The sequence below is a fragment of the Heptranchias perlo genome, chromosome 18, assembly GCF_035084215.1.
Source record: "Heptranchias perlo isolate sHepPer1 chromosome 18, sHepPer1.hap1, whole genome shotgun sequence".
Lineage (NCBI taxonomy): Eukaryota > Metazoa > Chordata > Chondrichthyes > Hexanchiformes > Hexanchidae > Heptranchias > Heptranchias perlo.
In genome coordinates, this window is record NC_090342.1 from 53921724 (window position 1) to 53940648 (window position 18925).

At 46.2% G+C, this 18925-nt stretch overlaps 1 protein-coding gene across 1 annotated transcript in view; it reads right to left on the minus strand.

The window, feature by feature from the left end:
* Positions 1-16550, minus strand: part of LOC137334471 (basic salivary proline-rich protein 3-like) — a 29787-nt gene extending 13237 nt beyond the window's left edge. Inside the window, exons 1-2 of the mRNA XM_067999152.1 lie at positions 16499-16550; positions 15057-15151 (exon numbers count right to left, since the gene is read on the minus strand). Of these exons, the coding sequence (XP_067855253.1) occupies positions 15057-15151; positions 16499-16550 (147 nt within the window). The remainder of the gene's footprint in view (positions 1-15056; positions 15152-16498) is intronic.
* Positions 16551-18925: the final 2375 nt, after the last annotated feature.

Sequence of the window (18925 nt, forward strand, 5' to 3'; positions counted from 1 at the left end):
AAGCACAAGTCCAAGATCAAGCTATAATGTTGCTGCACAGATTTTCCGACGGGCATTCCCTTCAAACATAGCTCTCTACTGGGAGCACAGGATTGTTCAAATTTTCCCTTTGATTCCAAATCAACAACAACTTGCATTTATGTTGCACCTTTAATGTAGTAAAACAACCCAGAGCACTTCATAGAAACGTAATCAGACAGAAATTGACACTGAGCCAAAGAAGGAAACATTCGGACAGGTGAGAAGGTAGGTTTTAAGGACCATTTTAAAGGAGGAGAGAGTGGAAGAGGGGAGGAGAGGTTTAGGGAGGAAATTCCAGAACTTAGGGCCTAGACAACGATGGCGGAGTCCAGCACGTGAGTGCAAAAGACAAGGCTGAAGCGTTTGCAACCGTCTTCAGCCAGGAGTGCCGAGTGGATGATCGGCCTCCTCCCCATATCCCCACCATCACAGAAGCCAGTCTTCAACCAATTCGATTCACTCCACGTGATATCAAGAAACGGCTGAGTGCACTGGATACAGCAAAGGCTATGGGCCCCGGCAACATTCCGGCTGTAGTGCTGAAGACTTGTGCTCCAGAACTAGCTGTGCCTCTAGCCAAACTGTTCCAGTACAGCCACAACACTGGCACCTATCCGACAATGTGGAAAATTGCCCAGATAAACATGACAAATCCAATCCGGCCAATTACCGCCCCATCAGTCTACTCTCAATCATCAGCAAAGTGATGGAAGGTGTCGTCGACAGTGCTATCAAGCAGCACTTACTCACCAATAACCTGCTCACCGATGCTCAGTTTGGGTTCCGCCAGGACCACTCGGCTCCAGACCTCATTACAGCCTTAGTCCAAACATGGACAAAACAGCTGAATTCCAGAGGTGACATGAGAGTGACTGCCCTTGACATCAAGGCAGCATTGGACCGAGTATGGCACCAAAGAGCTCTAGTAAAATTGAAGTCAATGGGAATAAGGGGGAAAACTCTCCAGTAGCTGGAGTCATACCTAGCATAAAGAAAGATGGTAGTGTTTGTTGGAGGCCAATCATCTCAGCCCCAGGACACTGCTGCAGGAGTTCCTCAGGGCAATGTCCTAGGCCCAACCATCTTCAGCTGCTTCATCAATGACCTTCCCTCCATCATAAGGTCAAAAATGGGGATGTTCGCTCATGATCGTGGAAGCACAGGAGCAGAATTGGAGGACCGCAGAGATCTCAGAGGGCTGTAGGGCTGAAGGAGGTTACAGAGATAGGGAGGGGCGAGGCCATGGAGGGATTTAAACACAAGGATGAGAATTTTAAATTTGAGCCGCTGCCAGACCGGGAGTCAATGTAGGTTAGCGAGCACAGTGGAATGAAGGGAGAACGGGACTTGGCGCAAGTTAGGATACGGGCAGCAGAGTTTTGGATGAGGATGTAGAAAGGAAGAAAATACAGAATGATATATTTGGACATTAGGAAGAACCAAAAACTAAAGTTTAGATGACTGACTACAGTTAGAATAATTGAACATAAAGCACAATTCGGTCCATTATATCTGTGTCAGTTCTAATTCTTCAGCTGGGTCTGTCTATCCTAATCCCATCGCCTGCTGTTTCCCACCTTTTATACTCTTCCTTTGAAATTTTTATCCAATTCCCTTTTAAATTTATTTTATAATCTCTGCCTTTTTACCCAACTGTGGTGATAAAGCAATTCAATGTTGTAATAACCTGTTGTGTGAATATAATTACTCTAACTTTGCACTCCATTATTTGAGTGGTCTATGGCCCAGAGTGGGATTGATAAAATGAAGAGAGGCAGGAAATGTTGGAGGCAGAAGGAAAGGAAGAGAGATTACCCGCAAGCTTGTGCCTTGTCTTGGGACGCGAGTGATAGAAGTCATAGACTTTCTTAAAGAAAGAAAGACTTGCATTTATATAGCGCCTTTCATGACCTCAGGATGTCCCAAAGCGTTTTACAGCCTATGAAGTACTTTTGAAGTGTAGTCACTGTTTTAATGTAGGAAACGTGGCAGCCAATTTGCACACAGCAAGATCCCACAAACAGCAATGTGATACTGATCAGATCTTCTGTATTTTTTAATAATGCTGGTTGAGGGATAAAGCCAGGACACTGGAGAAAACTCCCTGCTCTCCTTCAAAATAGCATCTTGAGATCTTATTACATTCACCTGAGAGGGAAGGCAGGGCCTCAGTTTAACGTTTCATCTGAATGACAGCACCTCCAACAGTGCAGCACTCCCTCGGTACTGCACTGAAATGCCAGTCCAGATTATGTGCTGACGTCTCTGTAGTAGGGCTGGAATCCACAACCTTCTGACACACGGTTAGCAGAGGCTTGCCAGAAACAAGAGAAGTATTAAAGTCTCGGAAAGACTTGGGCAGCAAGAACCCTACAGATCATACGCTGGGAAGTCGGGCAGAGCAGAAACCCATCAGCTCCCTGGACAATCGATGTTGATGGGGTTCTAGTGGAGAACATAGGAAGCACAGAACGGACAGGCCAGGTGTCGCTTAGCAGCAGCTACTTGTTAAATGAACTCAAATTCTGCCTTCCTCAGCCAAATCATGTTTACATAAAATTACAGTCAGTAACTGAAAGCATATGTTCAGCAAGGAACAAACCATATTAGTGCCCCCAAGGATGGCGTTTCTTGGCAACTGCTCTTGGCAGACTATCTCTGCATCCATTTAAATTCCATCTTCAAAGGCAATGGTTACGTCTCAGAGACCAACCTGACCCTACTGTCCACTAGGGATCTGTTCCTCTGGGGATATACCGAAACACTTCAAGAATGAACCGAAGTTTCCTCCGAGCTCAGTGGGTCAATGGCCAGGGCATTAAATGAGTGGCCGTCAGTGTAATCCAGCCTCAGTCAGCGCTGACAGGAGGAGGCAGCGACGGGCGAGCAATAGCTAATGAGTGCTCCTTTTGGGAACAATTGGGGTCCACTGATGATATAAAATATAAGCAGAGAACAGAAATACAAAAATCGGATTTCTCAGAGCTTGACTCAAGTATTATAAAAATGATATCACATCTAGAACAAGAGAAACAATCATGACACGTTCCTGACCTGTTCACAATGGGGTTTCGGCTGAGAATGAATCCCGAATACAAACTGTAGATTTGAAGTGTCAGAAGACTGATGGGTGCAGAAGGGCATGTGAGGGTGGAGAAGGTAGCACAGATAGGGCTGTGGAGGGAATCTTAGAACACAGGCTGTGGATTTGAAATGTTCAAGGAGCCACGAGCTTCTGTGTGGATCTAACTCAAGCTCTTTTTAAACTGAGGGATTAGCTGTAAGACTAAATGCATGACAGGGAAGCTGGCCTACCAATTTTCTTGCCTCCGGGGGAAAGCTCGCGTAGGAGACTCCCGCCAGCCTCCTGCCTCAGGTTTCTGATCCCTCACGCGCATGCTGCACGCTGGCTTTCTGAGAACTTTTTCTTGCGAGAGATTGCAGGGCAATGCTACGAAGCAGAGCTATCCGAGCACTCATAGCCGTAGTAAAACTATAGGGCCTATTGTTTAAGAGAGGGCATTCACTCCCATTAGGAAAGCTGGGATACCCTGCCTTTATAACATTTTTTTGCTTTGTCTCACTTGGTGAGTGGAGACAGAAAGAGATAAATATAGAAAAAGGGAGCCAGCAAAGAAAACAAGACAAATCCTTTTCCTTTTCAAAACTGCCATCGTCAACCTCTCCTCGAAAACCCACCCTCAATGCTCTCCAACAATATCCCATCTTTCTCCAATGACCTTGAACATAGTTGCTTTCCAGCTCCGTGCCTATCTCTCTCAACACTCCCAGCTCTACCTCTCCACCTCCTCTCTCAATCATCACAATCACCTCCATGCTTGTCAGACTTCTTGTCTGACATCAAAGCACGGATGAGTCATAACTTTCTTTAACTGACTGTTGGGAAGATCAAAGGGTTCTCTGCCCTTATCATAAACTCCATTCCCCTCCCACTGACACCATTCAGAGCTAAGACTGAGCCAGGCTCTGCAAAACCTTCACATTCTGTTCAACCTTGAGCTGAGCTCCAAATTCCACATTCTGTCCGTCACCAAGATGGTTTATTTCCACTTTTGCAACATAGTTAACCTCAGCCCCTGCTTGTCTGTGCCCCTGAAACTCTTATCCATGATTTTGTCACCTCTAGACTTGTTTATTCCAATGCTTTCCTTGCTGGTATCTCATCCTCTGCCCTCCATATACTCCAAATCTCAGCTGCCCATATCATGTCCTGCACTAAGTCGTGCTTACCCATCACCCATATCCTCACTGACCTACACAAACTCCCCGTTCCTCCTGATATATTAAATTTAAAATGCTCATCCTCCATTTCCTCCACGGGCCTATCCTCTGCTACCTCCTCCACTTCTGCACCCATTGCTCCTCTGCCTCTTGCCTTTTCCACATTCCCCCACCTACCTTTGTCCCACTACTGGTAATAGAGCCTTCAGCCACTTCAGCCCGAGAACTCGCTGTTTCTTGCCTCTCCCAGGAGATTGTATGGCTGCGGGGGTGGGTGTGAGAGTGGGAGGTCGGGGAGAGGGAAGAAGTGTTTAGCCATGATGATCTGGCCATCATGGTGTTGGGGCAGGCTTGGTGGACCAGCTGGTCTATTCCTGCCCGTCCATTTGGTATGTTCGTATGTTCATAGAACTCCCTCCCTAAACCTCTACATTCCATTTCTCACTTCACCTTTACAAATCTACTCAAAACCCATCTTCTAGGCCGAGCTTTGGTCCCGCCTCCTAGCTGCCCTCAATTGATGTCCATTGACTATCTACTTTCACTATTAGCACCGTGGGATTTTTTTTTCACTTTAAAGACGCTATATGAACGCAAGCTGTCACCGTTGGAAAAGGATAAGAAAGTGAAGAGCAAAAGAATACATTAATATCATTTGGCCACCTCCTGTGGATCAGCTAACAGATGTATTTTGCTGCTTTTAACCATGTTTATAATTTAGGCCTGAGGCTTTGTTTAAGTTATATGCTTCACGACTGAATATTTCAGGCCCAGGATTTGTGCAATGTTGACAGCTCTGTAGGGAGTCTCGAGCTGTCGATTGAAATTTTATGGTGCTAGGAACGTTCAGAGCAGATCAACACGATGCAATTGATTTTGTTTTATATACAAAAGAGTTAGAGTACGTGGAAACATTTTTGACTAAATTATTTAGGTATAGCCTGGACATCAAATTACCAAAGTGTTATTAATTACAACTACAGCAGATCGTTCCTTTCACCGAACTCTACCTGGGGCTAGGGTTCCAGTCTGTATAAACATGAACGCGGCCAACATGCATCCGCTGCTCCCAATCCACTCATCACAGCCACTCAATACCACTTCTAGCATCTGCCCTGTACTGCCCATTGTGCAATAAATACTGGCTCTCACCAAAACAACTAAGTCATAGAGTCATAGAGTCATAGAGTTATACAGCACGGATAGAGGCCCTTCGGCCCATCGTGTCCGCGCTGGCCATCAAGCCCAGTCTCATCTAATCCCATATTCCAGCATTTGGTCCGTAGCCTTGTATGCTATGGCATTTCAAGTGCTCATCCAAATGCTTCTTGAATGTTGTGAGGGTTCCTGCCTCCACAACCCTCTCAGGCAGTGAGTTCCAGACTCCAACCACCCTCTGGGTGAAAAAGTTCTTTCTCAAATCCCCTCTAAACCTCCCGCCTTTTACCTTGAATCTATGCCCCCTTGTTATAGAACCCTCAACGAAGGGAAAAAGCTCCTTAGTATCCATCCTATCTCTGCCCCTCATAATTTTGTACACCTCAATCATGTCCCCCCTCAGCCTCCTCTGCTCCAAGGAAAACAAACCCAATCTTCCCAGTCTCTCTTCATAGCTGAAGCGCTCCAGCCCTGGTAACATCCTGGTGAATCTCCTCTGCACCCTCTCCAAAGCGATCACATCCTTCCTGTAGTGCGGCGACCAGAACTGCACACAGTACTCCAGCTGTGGCCTAACCAGTGTTTTATACAGCTCCATCATAACCTCCTTGCTCTTATATTCTATGCCTCGGCTAATAAAGGCAAGTATCCCATATGCCTTCTTTACCACCTTATCTACCTGTTCCGCCACCTTCAGGGATCTGTGAACTTGCACACCAAGATCCCTCTGACCCTCTGTCTTGCCTAGGGTCTTCCCATTCATTGTGTATTCCCTTGCCTTGTTAGTCCCTCCAAAGTGCATCACCTCGCACTTTTCCGGGTTAAATTCCATTTGCCACTGTTCCGCCCATCTGACCAACCCATCTATATCGTCCTGCAGACTGAGGCTATCCTCCTCGCTATTTACCACCCTACCAATTTTTGTATCATCAGCGAACTTACTGATCATACCTTTTACATTCATATCCAAGTCGTTAATGTAGACCATAAACAGCAAGGGTCCTAGCACAGATCCCTGTGGTACCCCACTGGCCACAGGCTTCCAGTCACAAAAACAACCTTCGACCATCACCCTCTGCCTTCTGCCACTAAGCCAGTTTTGTATCCAAAGTGCCAAGGCACCCTGGACTCCATGGGCTCGTACCTTCTTGACCAGTCTCCTGTGCGGGACTTTATCGAAGGCCTTACTGAAATCCATGTATACCACATCCACTGCGTTACCCTCATCCACACGCCTAGTCACCCCCTCAAAAAATTCAATCAAATTAGTCAGACATGATCTTCCCTTGACAAAGCCATGTTGACTATCCCTGATTAATCCTTGCTTCTCCAAGTGGAGACTAATTTTGTCCTTCAGAATTTTTTCCAATAATTTTCCTACCACTGATGTTAGGCTCACTGGCCTGTAGTTCCCCGGTTTTTCCCTACTCCCCTTCTTGAATAATGGTACTACATTAGCGGTTCTCCAGTCCTCTGGCACATCCCCTGTGGCCAGAGAGGTTCTGAATATATGTGTTAGAGCCCCCGCAATCTCTTCCTTTGCCTCACACAGTAGCCTGGGATACATTTCGTCCGGGCCTGGGGATTTATCCATTTTTAGGCCTGCTAAAACCGCCAATACCTCCTCCCGCTCGATGTTAATATGTTCGAGTATATCACAGTCCCCCTGTCGTATTTCTATGTCTACGTCGTCCTTCTCCATAGTGAAAACAGATGCAAAAAATTCATTTAGAACCCCTCCTACATCTTCCGGCTCCACACACAGATTGCCATTTTTGTCCCTAATGGGCCCTATTTTTTCCCTAGTTATCCTCTTACCCTTAATATACTTATAAAACATCTTAGGATTTTCCTTTATTTTGCTCGCCAGTGTTTTTTCATGGCCCCTCCTTGATCTCCTAATTTCTTTTTTAAGTATCCCCCTGCACTTTTTGTACTCCTCTAGGGCTTCCTCCGTCCTTAGCCTTTTGTATCTGCCAAAAGCCCTCCTTTTTTTCCTAATCCATTCTCGTATATCCCCTGACATCCAAGGTTCCCTGGAGTTCTTGGAACCACCCTTGACCTTTATGGTAACATGTTGCCATTGTATGGTCTCAATCTCCCTTCTGAAAGACTCCCATTGCTCCGATGCGGATTTTCCTACAAGCAGCTGATCCCAGTCCATTTTGGCCAGATCCTGCCTTATCCTATTAAAATCGGCCTTCCCCCAATTTAGAACCTTTATTTCCGGCCCCTCCCTGTCCTTTTCCATGACCACCTTAAATCTCACTGAATTATGGTCACTGTCACCAAAGTGCTCACCTACTAGCACTTCTTCCACTTGGCCGGCCACATTCCCTAGAATTAGGTCCAGTACCGCCCCCTCTCTTGTAGGACTTTCTACATGCTGGCTCAAAAAGCTCTCCTGGATGCATGTTAAGAATTTTGTACCCTCTAAGCCTTTTACACTCTGAGTATCCCAGTTAATATTGGGGAAGTTGAAATCCCCCACTATTATTACCCTATTATTTGCACAATTTTCTGAGATTTGCCTACATATCTGTTCCTCTATCTCCCCCTGACTGTTTGGGGGTCTATAGTACACTCCCATCAAAGTGCTTGCCCCCTTTTTGTTTTTAAGCTCCACCCATATGGCCTCATTTGAGGAACCTGCTAATATATCATCCCTCCTTATGGCAGTAATTGATTCTTTAATTAATATTGCGACCCCCCCTCCTCTTATACCTCCCCCTCTGTCTCGCCTGAAGATTCTGTACCCCGGAATATTGAGCTGCCAGTCTTGCCCCTCCCTCAACCATGTCTCTGTGACAGCAACAATATCATACTCCCATGTGTTTATCAACACCTTCAGTTCATCCACCTTATTTGCAAGACTCCTTGCATTAAAATAGATGCCATCCAGCCTTGCTCTTACATATTTGCCCTGTCTTCCAAGCTGACTTGTTTTTTTCTCAATATTTGGCTGCACATCACCCCCTATTGTAGCTCCACTCTGTATCCCCCTGCCAAGTTAGTTTAAACCCCCCCCAACAGTGCTAGCAAACCTCCCCGCAAGGATATTTGTCCCGCTCTGGTTCAGGTGCAACCCGTCCGACTTGTACAAGTCCCACCTTCCCCAGAAGCAGGCCCAGTGATCCAGGAAACTGAAACCCTCCCTCCTGCACCAACTCTTTAGCCACGCATTCATCTGTTCTATCCTCCTATTTCTATACTCACTAGCCCGTGGCACTGGGAGTAATCCAGAGATTACAACCTTTGAGGTCCTGCTCTTTAATCTGCTACCTCGCTCCCTAAATTCTTGATGCAGGACCTCATCTCTCTTCCTACCTATGTCGTTGGTCCCAATGTGGACCACGACCTCTGCCTGCTCACCCTCCCCCTTGAGAATGCCCTGAAGCCGCTCAGTGACATCCATGACCCTGGCACCAGGGAGGCAACAAACCATCCTGGAGTCACGTTTACGGCCACAGAAACGCCTGTCTGTTCCCCTTACGATAGAATCCCCTACCACTATAGCTCTTCCACTCTATTTCCTCCCAGCCTGTGCAGCAGAGCTACCCCTGGTGCCAGGAAGTTGGCTGCTGCTGCCTTCCCCTGATAAGTCATCCCCCTCAACAATATCCAAAGCGGTATATTTGTTAGAGAGGGGGACGGCCACAGAGGACCCCTGCACTGCCTGCCTGCTCCTCTTACTCTGCCTGGAGGTCACCCACTTACTTCCTGCCTGTACAACCTTTACCTGCGGTGTGACCATCTCACTAAACGTGCTATCCATGACGTTTTCAGCATCGCGAATGCTCCATAATGAATCTATCCGCAGCTCCAGTGCCACAATGAGGTTTGTCAGTAGCTGCAGCTGGATACATTTCCCGCACACATGGTCGTCAGGGACACCGGAAGGGTCCCTGATTTCCCACATAGAGCAGGAAGAGCATAACACGAGGCTGGGCTGTCCTGACATGACTTACCCTTTAACTAATTAATTCAAATTAAATGAATCCCACCAATTTCACTTCAATTAAAAGGTATACTCAAGGGCCCTTGCTGAACAGCAGTCCCCCACTACACAACAGAGACCAGAGAATCCACAAACTCGAACCTTAGACAAATTCAGCAGGAAAATACTCACCAACCAATCACTTACCTCTTCCTTGGTGACGTCCCACTTGGATTACTTTTTGCTTCTTATTTATCTTAGGTCCAGGAGTTAAGTCCCTGAAAACAAAATATAAAAACGAACCTACCCTTTAAATTCCCTCTCCCCCCTAAAAGGTTAGAGGAGGTGGGAGGGTGGGAGTCACTACTAGTGTAGTGTCTCGGGTTTAGCAACCGCTCCACCTATATACGGGTACCAATGAATTGGCCCCGCCCCCTGCCTTTGAAAAAGCCCGCGAAGTCCTGGACTGCAAACATAAACACGAAAAAAAAATGCCTTTGGAGCTGTTCCACTTCAAACTATGAAACAGGGAAGGCACTACGTATATAATATCCCACCGTCCAGGGCCCCAAACACTCCTTCCAGGAGAAACAGCATTTTACTTGTACTTCTTTCAATTTAGTACACTGTATTCGCTGCTCACGATGCGCTCTCCTCTACACTGGGGAGATCAAACGCAGTTTGAGTGATCGCTTTGCTGAACATCTCCGCTCAGTCCGCAAGTGTGACCCTGACCTGCCGGTCACTTGCCATTTTAATTCTCCGTCCCACACCCTCTCTGATCCTTCTGTCCTCGGCCTCTTATTCTGTTCCAATGAAGCTCAATGGAAGCTCGAGGAACAGCACCTCATCTTTCGATTAGGCACTTTACAACCTTCCGGACTCAACATTGATTTCAATAACTTCAGATCATAACCACTGCTACCATTTTTTCAGGTGCTGGTAATGGTTCTGATGTTACCATTTACATCTGCTCTAGACCCAACTTTTGTTTCTTTACTTGTCTCATTATCACCCCCTTTTTCTTGCACCATCATCCCTTTTCTCATTTCATCACTTTTGTCCTCCACCCTATCAGAGACCTTCCCCTTTGTTCTTTCCTCCGCTCCCCCCCCCCCACTTTCCCTGGCTCTGTACTTGCTTAAAGACTGTTAAATCTCAAACTTCTTCCAGTTCTGACAAACGGTCATCGACCTGAAACGTTAACTCTGTTTCTTCCTCCATAGATGCTGCCTTACCGGCCGAGTATTTCCAGCGATTTCTGTTTTTATTTCTGATTTCCAGCATCTGCAGTATTTTGCTTTTACTTAAGGCGCTACTTATTTTCTACTGATGTTGCAAAATGATGTTGAGCAGAAGTGATTCCCTGGTTCATGAGTGCAGTTTTGTTTGAAGGTCATTATTTCCAATATTTGGCCGGTGACCCTCCCTCAAATGTTTGGACAAGGTCCATGCAGTTTACCTACTGGAATACCACTTGTGGCCAGGAAAAATGGTACCGCCAGAGGCAGCGTTCACATTGCTGTTGCCTCTGGTTGGTTCTCGGCTGCTCCAGAAGTACTAGCATTGAAGGAGCTATGTTTCTTTACCTCATTGTACATCCCTGTAACTGGGGCTGCTATCTGCGGCAGCACTGTAAGGTTAATGCGTCATTCGCCCGTTCACAGACTCAAAGGCACCACGAGGCTCCAGGTACATTGCCGGTTGGATTCCATCTCACTAGCAGCAACAAAGAGCTGCACACGTGCAAGCTTACATCTACGTGGCTGAATTGTGACTTCGAAACATCACTTTCTTTTTTGACCCATCGGACCGTCACTGGTGGCTTAGAAAGGTTGGTACAGATCAGACATCAAGTAACCACATTACTGGGCTCCACAAGGAACCCACAGCCAGGCAAAATGGCAGCTGGTGCCACCACAAACAATGTTTGCATTCCTACCTGTACAGCTGTCAGGAAAAACAGCGCCATGGAATCTTCTGCATCCAACTGAGAGCCTTGGTTTAGCGTCTCATCCGAAAGACGGCACCCTTGACAGTGCAGCATCCCCTCAGTACTGCACTCAAGTGCCAGCTTGGAATATAAAGCCTTGCTTTTTTGTGATATATATTAATGATTTGGACTTAAATGTAGGGGGCATGATTAAGAAGTTTGCAGATGATACAAAAATTGTCCGTGTGGTTGATAGTGAGGAGGAAAGCTGTAGACTGCAGGAAGATATCAATGGACTGGTCAAGTGGGCAGAAAAGTGGCAAATGGAATTCAATCCGGAGAAGTGTGAGGTAATGCATTTGGGGAGGGCAAACAAGGCAAGGGAATACACAATAAATGCGAGGATACTGAAAGGTGTAGAGGAAGTGAGGGACCTTGGAGTGCATGTCCACAGATCCCTGAAGGTAGCAGGACAGGTAGAAAAGGTGGTTAAGAAGGCATATGGAATACTTTCCTTTATTAGCCGAGGCATAGAACATAAGAGCAGGGAGGTTATGCTGGAACTGTATAAAACACTAGTTGGGCCACAGCTTGAGTACTGCGTACAGTTCTGGTCACCACATTACAGGAAGGATATAATTGCACTAGAGAGGGTACAGAGGAGATTTACGAGGATGTTGTCAGGACTGGAAAATTTTAGCTATGAGGAAAGATTGGATAGGCTGGGGTTGTTATGTTTGGAACAGAGGAGGCTGAGGGGTGATTTAATTGAGGTGTACAAAATTATGAAGGGCCTAGATAGAGTGGATAGGAAGGACCTATTTCCCTTAGAAGAGCGGTCAATAACCAGGGGGCATAGATTTAAAGTGATTGGTAGAAAGATTAGAGGGGAGCTGAGGAAAGATTTTTTCACCCAGAGTGTGGTGGGGGTCTGGAACTCACTGCCTGAAAGGGTGGTAGAGGCAGAAACCCTCAACTCATTTAAAAAGTATCTGGATGTGCACCTGAAGTGCCGTGACCTACAGGGCTACGGACCAAGTGCTGGAAAGTGGGATCAGGCTGGGTGGCCCATTTTCGGCCGGCACGGACACGATGGGCCGAATGGCCTCCTTCTGCACCGTAAATTTTCTATGATTCTATGATTCTTCTATGATTCCTCGAACTCACGACTCCTAATTCAGAGGCAAGAGTGCTAACAGCGAGCCAAGGCTGACACTTAAGGGATCACAGAGCTTTGTCCATGGTTTGGTCCCTCAGTATTAATGGGAAGTGACGGAGGCACATGCTTCGCAGGTCGAGAACCAACCCACACTTGCTAAGTTTTGCTAACATTTGACATCAGTTTGCTTGTACTCCGTCAGCTTGACACCGCTGCTGATGATAGCTGATGTATTTGAAGAGATGATTAGTATTTCTATCTGACAAACACAGCACATCACCATTGCCAGAGAGCTTTATGTATAAGTTATGTACTGCACTCAGCAAACCATTTACATACAATAAAAATAAGCCCTGTCAATGGAGAAAGCCCTGAGGAGCCAACACTTTTTTCTCTTCATTTTTTCTCTCTATCTGATCTTTTCTGTGCTTCAGCTATTATTGCTTGAATAAGACCTAACCTGGCAGGTCTTTGAAGTTTAGTATTAAAGTGTCATGATTAATAATATCATATGTCCTTTCTCAAGTGGCAAGATACCACAATAGTAAATCATCAAAATTCCATTGCTAGCTCCCCCAGCAGCCTAGTAGGTAAATTCACCACCTAGTGTTGTACTGAATGATACAAATCAGAAATTAGTTCCTGCTTTGTGAAATGGCCTAGGGCAGTTGGGGCACTACAAATGGTGAAAAAAATCAGCCAGGGTTCCTGACTCCACTCACTATCCAGTAACCCCACTAGAAAAGGTGCATGTGTTGACTGAGAACAAGATTGGACTGGCTGTGATGCTTCCTCCAGGTGAATCTCTGGCCATTATACTGACTAGACTCGCACATGAGGAATGGCCACTTGTCGAAGTATTGGTGGGCAACCAACACCCGTAAACCTGGCCCCAGCAAGAGTCAGCACCTTCATACACTCCGAGTGCAGTACTGAGGGAGTGCTGTACTGTCGTAGGTGCCATCTTTCAGATGAGACGTTAAACAAGGCCCCGTCTGCCCACTCAGGTGGACATAAAAGATCTCATGGTACTATTTTGAAGAAGAGCAGGGGAGTTCTCCCAGGTGTCCTGGCCAATATTTATCTCTCAACCAACATCACTAAAACACATTATCTGGTCATTATCACATTGCTGTTTGTGGGACCTTGCTGTGCACAAATTGACGGCCACGATGCCTACATTGAAACAGTGACTACACTTCAAAAAGTCCTAAGGTTGTGAAAGGCGCTATATAAATGCAAGTCTTTCTTTTTTTTTCATAGGGATAGAATAAAATTGAAATTAATTCATCTGACATTACATAATTATAAAAAGGATACCAAAACATCTCAACTGCTTGTGCTTAGAATGAAATCTGAGATTCTACCTTGGCATATTTTTATTGTATGTAAATGATTTGCTGAGTGCAGTACATAACTTATACATAAAGCTCTCTGGTGATGGTGATGTGCTGGGATTGTCAGATAGAAATACTAATCATCTCTTCAGATACATCAGCTATCATCAGATGAGCTTGCTGATGGTATGAGATGACATATGGAGATCAACCATTCGTACAACATTAGGTGGTGGATTTACCCACTCGGCTACTGGGGGAGTTAGCTATAGAAGTTTGATGATTTACTGTCTATGAGGGCACACACAGCCCACGGCGTGGTACCCCTTTATGGTAAGGTTGAAAACAAGGCAGGGAAACCATGAAGAAGTTTTTAGTGATCTGTGCACATGGACACCTAAATCCCTTCGCTCCTCCACAGCTCCTAGTTTATCACCATTAAGAAAATATTCTGATTTGTCATTCTCAGACCCAAAGTGGATGACATCACACGTCATCGGAACATGTGCTTGATAACAGTTTTGTGGATATTAATGTGAGAAAAGCAAAGCTTCCATTGTGTGTCAAGGAAAGATTTCTATATTTTTCCCCTATTTAACTTTAGATAGACAACAGAAATGAATTTCAGAGCTGACAAGAGTTAAGATGGAAGCTATCTTTCTTTACTAAACTACACGATTGACTGTGAGAATACAGGCTATTTTTTTTGATCAGGTAGGATGTGGAAGTACTTTCTGAGGTGCTAATCTGAGCATACTTTGTTAAAGACTTCATCGAAATGTGAGGCTTGTAACAGTTACCAACTACTTCTCATTAAGTGATTCTTGCACAGAATACACTATCGTGTTTTGGATTTGATTGATTGGCATCTCTTTATTCAGAGGCATTTTGGGCTGCAATAAAGAGTGCAGACTATTCTCATATCATGAGTTCAGTGTTCAATTTATTTCAGCATAATTTAATTTCATATCATTTTTGGAGTTGAGCACACTCTGTACGATCCTTCTATCAGCAAGTTTGTGGAAAGTATACATTCCGAGGAAGATATTTTAAACCCTTACAGGCTGATTCAACTTTACTGTTTTCTAAGTGTTTGCACCGTCAGTAACCTGCCAAGCTTTACTGCTCTTGTGTAATTATTTTATTTGTAAATAAATCTGATTATTATTTTTTGTCTGAATGTAACAGACTGACAGCATGATATTTACTGACTTTTGGAGAGGCAGGAGAATGTGGTTTGCATACCAGATGAGCTCTGGTGCATTATACCGTGGTTAATGGATTATTATCAGTCCTGAGGCACTCTATCCCAGTCATAAAGAGGCTCAGTTTGCTTATGGATCCTTTGCCATTGGGAGAGTGCCCTAATCATAACAAAAACGAATTAAGTGCACTGAAGAACAAAAGTTAATTTATTCATTAAAAAAAAACATTGTTTGTACTTGTAATAAGAGGAGTTCAAATCAGAATTTACATGATATGACATTTCCACTGGCTAGATTCTGTTAGTCAGTGACTAATGAGGTGTTAAACTGATCCATTTAGATCGGCATTTACAGAGGTGTTAATGGCACTCAGTAATTTACTGTTAAGTGTGCAGTGTGTAACTGGTACTATCCAGTTAAATTTTAAAAATGCTTCTCACTGTTATACATCAATACAATGAACTTCTGTAGAAAGTCTTGAGTTTAAATTTGGAATAATCATTATATCAATCCTGGTCAATCAGGTTACCTAAAGAAGAAAGAAGAAAGATTATATAGAGCCTTCCATGACCTCAGGACCTCCCAAAGCGCTTTACAGCCAATGAAATACTTCTTGAAGTTTAGTCACTGTTGTAATGTAGGAAACACGGCAGCTAATTTGTGCACAGAAAGATCCCACAAACAGCAATGAGATAATGACCAGATAATCTGTTTTTAGTTATGTTGGTTGAGGGATAAATATTGGCGGAGTGGGGGGAAGAGGATGGGGACGCGGGGGGGGGGGGGGGGGCGGGAGGATGGGGGCGAGGGCGGTGCGGGCGTGGGGAGGGGGCTCCTAATGGAGGTAGCAGAGAATCAGGCACTCAAGGAAGGCTGTAGAGACTCAGTGAGTTCAGAGAGGGAGCAGAGATTCAACAAGACACGAGGATCAGCGATCTGAGGGATGCAGCAGTCATTCTGAGTGGCTCATGAAGAAGTACCAGTAGTCAGACTATTCTCTTCAATGTGGAATAAATTTGATATTCTACATTAATAAAATAATAGCTTCATTACACTCAACATTGATTTCAATAACTTCAGATCATAACCATTGCTCCCTTCTTTTCGGGCAGCAGGTGCTGGTAATGGTTCTGCTGTTGCCATTTACAGCTCCTCTAGACCCATCTTTTGTTTCTTTACTTGTCCCATTCCCACCCTCCTTGTCTTGCATCATCATCCCTTTTCTCATTTAATCACTCCTGCCCTCCACCCTATCACAGACCTTCCCTTTTGTTCTTTCTTCCCCTCCCTTCCCCCCCCGACTTTCCCAGGCTCTGAACTTGTTTAAAAACTGTTTAATCTTCAACTTCTTCCAGTTCTGATGAAAGGTCATAGTCCTGAAACATTGGGCCCGATGTTACCATGGCGGCGGGTTCGCGGTGGGGGGGTCTATTGGGCGCGTGGGTTTTGCACCCGGTGACATCGGTCTGCCCCGAACACAATCGTAGCCTAATTGGATCCACTTACCTCTTGTTCCGAGTTCCCCGCTGCCGGTCTGCGCGTCGGGCGGGCTGCGCATGCTCAGTAAGGTCTGTCAGCTGGAGGAGCTCTATTTAAAGGGGCAGTCCTCCACTGACAGATGCTGCAAGTAATAGGAAAAATTACAGCATGGAGCAGCCCAGGGGGAAGGCTGCTCCCAGGTTTAATGATGCCTCACTCCAGCTCTCATTGGATGGGGTGAGGAGGAGGGGGAGGACAGAGATCTTTCCCCCGGCGGGCGGGAGGAAGCGGCCTGCCTCTGCCACCAGGAAGGCCTGGCTCAAGGTGGCAAAGGAGGTCACCTGCACCACCAACATATCGCCCACCTGCATACAGTGCAGGAGGCGCTTCAATGACCTCAGTAGGTCAGCCAAAGTGAGTACACTTACTCATTCCCCCACACTCCATCTGCCACATCACCGCCCCCACCCCACATCTCCTTCTGCACTGCCAACACTACTCTGTCACACCCACTCAAACCTCATCCTCATCTTACCTGCACTTACTCACCTCGCCAGTACTCATCCCGCCACTACCACTCAACCCAATCCTCATACAATCTCATGGCTCTATCTCATACTCACCCTCTCATGCATCTCTTTCACGGTCAGCCTCACTCAACCTGCCACTACCTGTGCTGCAGCCACAGGGCATGCATCACATATGTGCAGTAGGCAGCGTAAGGCAAACATGTCGTGAGCATGAAGGGGATGCACAAGGGTGTTTGAGGGTTTGTCATGGTTTTTACTTCTATTTAATTTCTGAGCAACTCACATCACATATTATATTGGCACCACTACTGCCACGTCTTTGCGAATCTTGTCTGGTTTGTGCAATAATGCCCTTTCCTGACGATCACAATGAAGACCCACAACTGATGCCACCCATTGTGTCACTGCGGAGTGGGTGTAGGTGTATTTGCAGGGCTCTTTTGTGCAGACGACTGAGAGACGTCGGCGATGTCCCCGGTGGCACCCTGGAAGGATGCGGAGGAGAAGTTTTTGAGGGCAGTGGTGATTTTGACAGCGACAGGTAAGAAGATGGTGCTCGGGCCAGCCGGGAGCAGCTCGGCATGAAGGATGCTGCAGATGTCCACGACTACATGTCGAGTGACTCTGAGCCTCCGTGTGCACTGCTGCTCAGAGAGGTCCAGGAAGCTGAGCCTAGGTCTGTGGACCCTGTGGCGAGGGTAGTGCCCTCTGCGACGCATCTCTCTCTGCTGTTGCCCTCCCTCCTGCTGTGCAGGTGGATGTGTCACAGCACTGTGTTGTAGAGCTCCACGTGTCAGAGGTGGACGGCATGGCCGGCAAGGCTGGTGATGCTGTTCGCCCTCCGAGGAGGTCATGACTGCAGCTACGGCGGCCCCCATCCGGAAGATGTACATCTGAGGGAGTCCACAAGGTAGGTCCATGTCTCTGGACCCTGGGGTAAGTGTGCAAGTTTGTGAATTTTATTGTTAGGAGGAGGGTGGTGGAGGCCAAACTTTGTCCAATGATTGAGGGTCTCCCCCCACACCTTTGCAGCTGCCACAGGCTGATGGCTGCAACACGTCCATTTGAACTGGGAGTGTTTCCCCCAGTATGGGAAACAGTCCCAGTTGTTTGTAAAATCCCAACCCTCCAGAAATATCTCGTTAATCAGGTCTGTAAACGACCTGAAATACCTAAATAAATACATTAAGTGGCACCCCGCTGGCTTTAATTGCCGGCGGGAGTCCCACATGCGGGGGCTGCGCGCGCATGTCAACGCATCCGTGGGAAACCCAGAAGTGGGCGGGTTGGAGCCGGGCTCCCGACCCGCCCTGGGAATCCCCGATTTTCGGAGCCCCCCCGCCAGGAACGCACCCGATCGCGGGTGCTAAAATCGACCCCATTAACTCTGTTTCTCTCCCCACAATTGCTGCCTGACCTGCTGAGTACTTCAGCATTGATGTTTTTAGCCTCATCACTCTGCTTTATTAGCCACGTAAGTTACATAAATACACATTATTTTTCTATTGGTGAAATTTCCATGGTCCAATTTCAACATCTTGAATTTTTGAGCACCATTGTTCACCCACATTTTTCCCTTACTATCCTGAAGGTATTGGCTCTCAGTGGGGTACCTACCATTCAACAGGTGTCATCACACCTTGGTATCTCACCCATGTGACCGCCACTCTTTATATGTGAGCCTGGATTGTGAGCATCAACCATGTAGAACATTACAATTGAGCCTGATGCTTTCCTTACCCACCATCCACACACCTATTCAACAGGGGTCACTGGATGGTGATCAGGAGCAGGAACAATTAATGTCGTACCTCAGCTGCTGCCCAAGTTGAGATTAGCTAATTCAGGATAGACCAGGGATCGAACTGCAGACCTTCCAGTCTGTAAGACTCGCTGCTTTAGCCAGCCAAGCCATCGAGGCAGC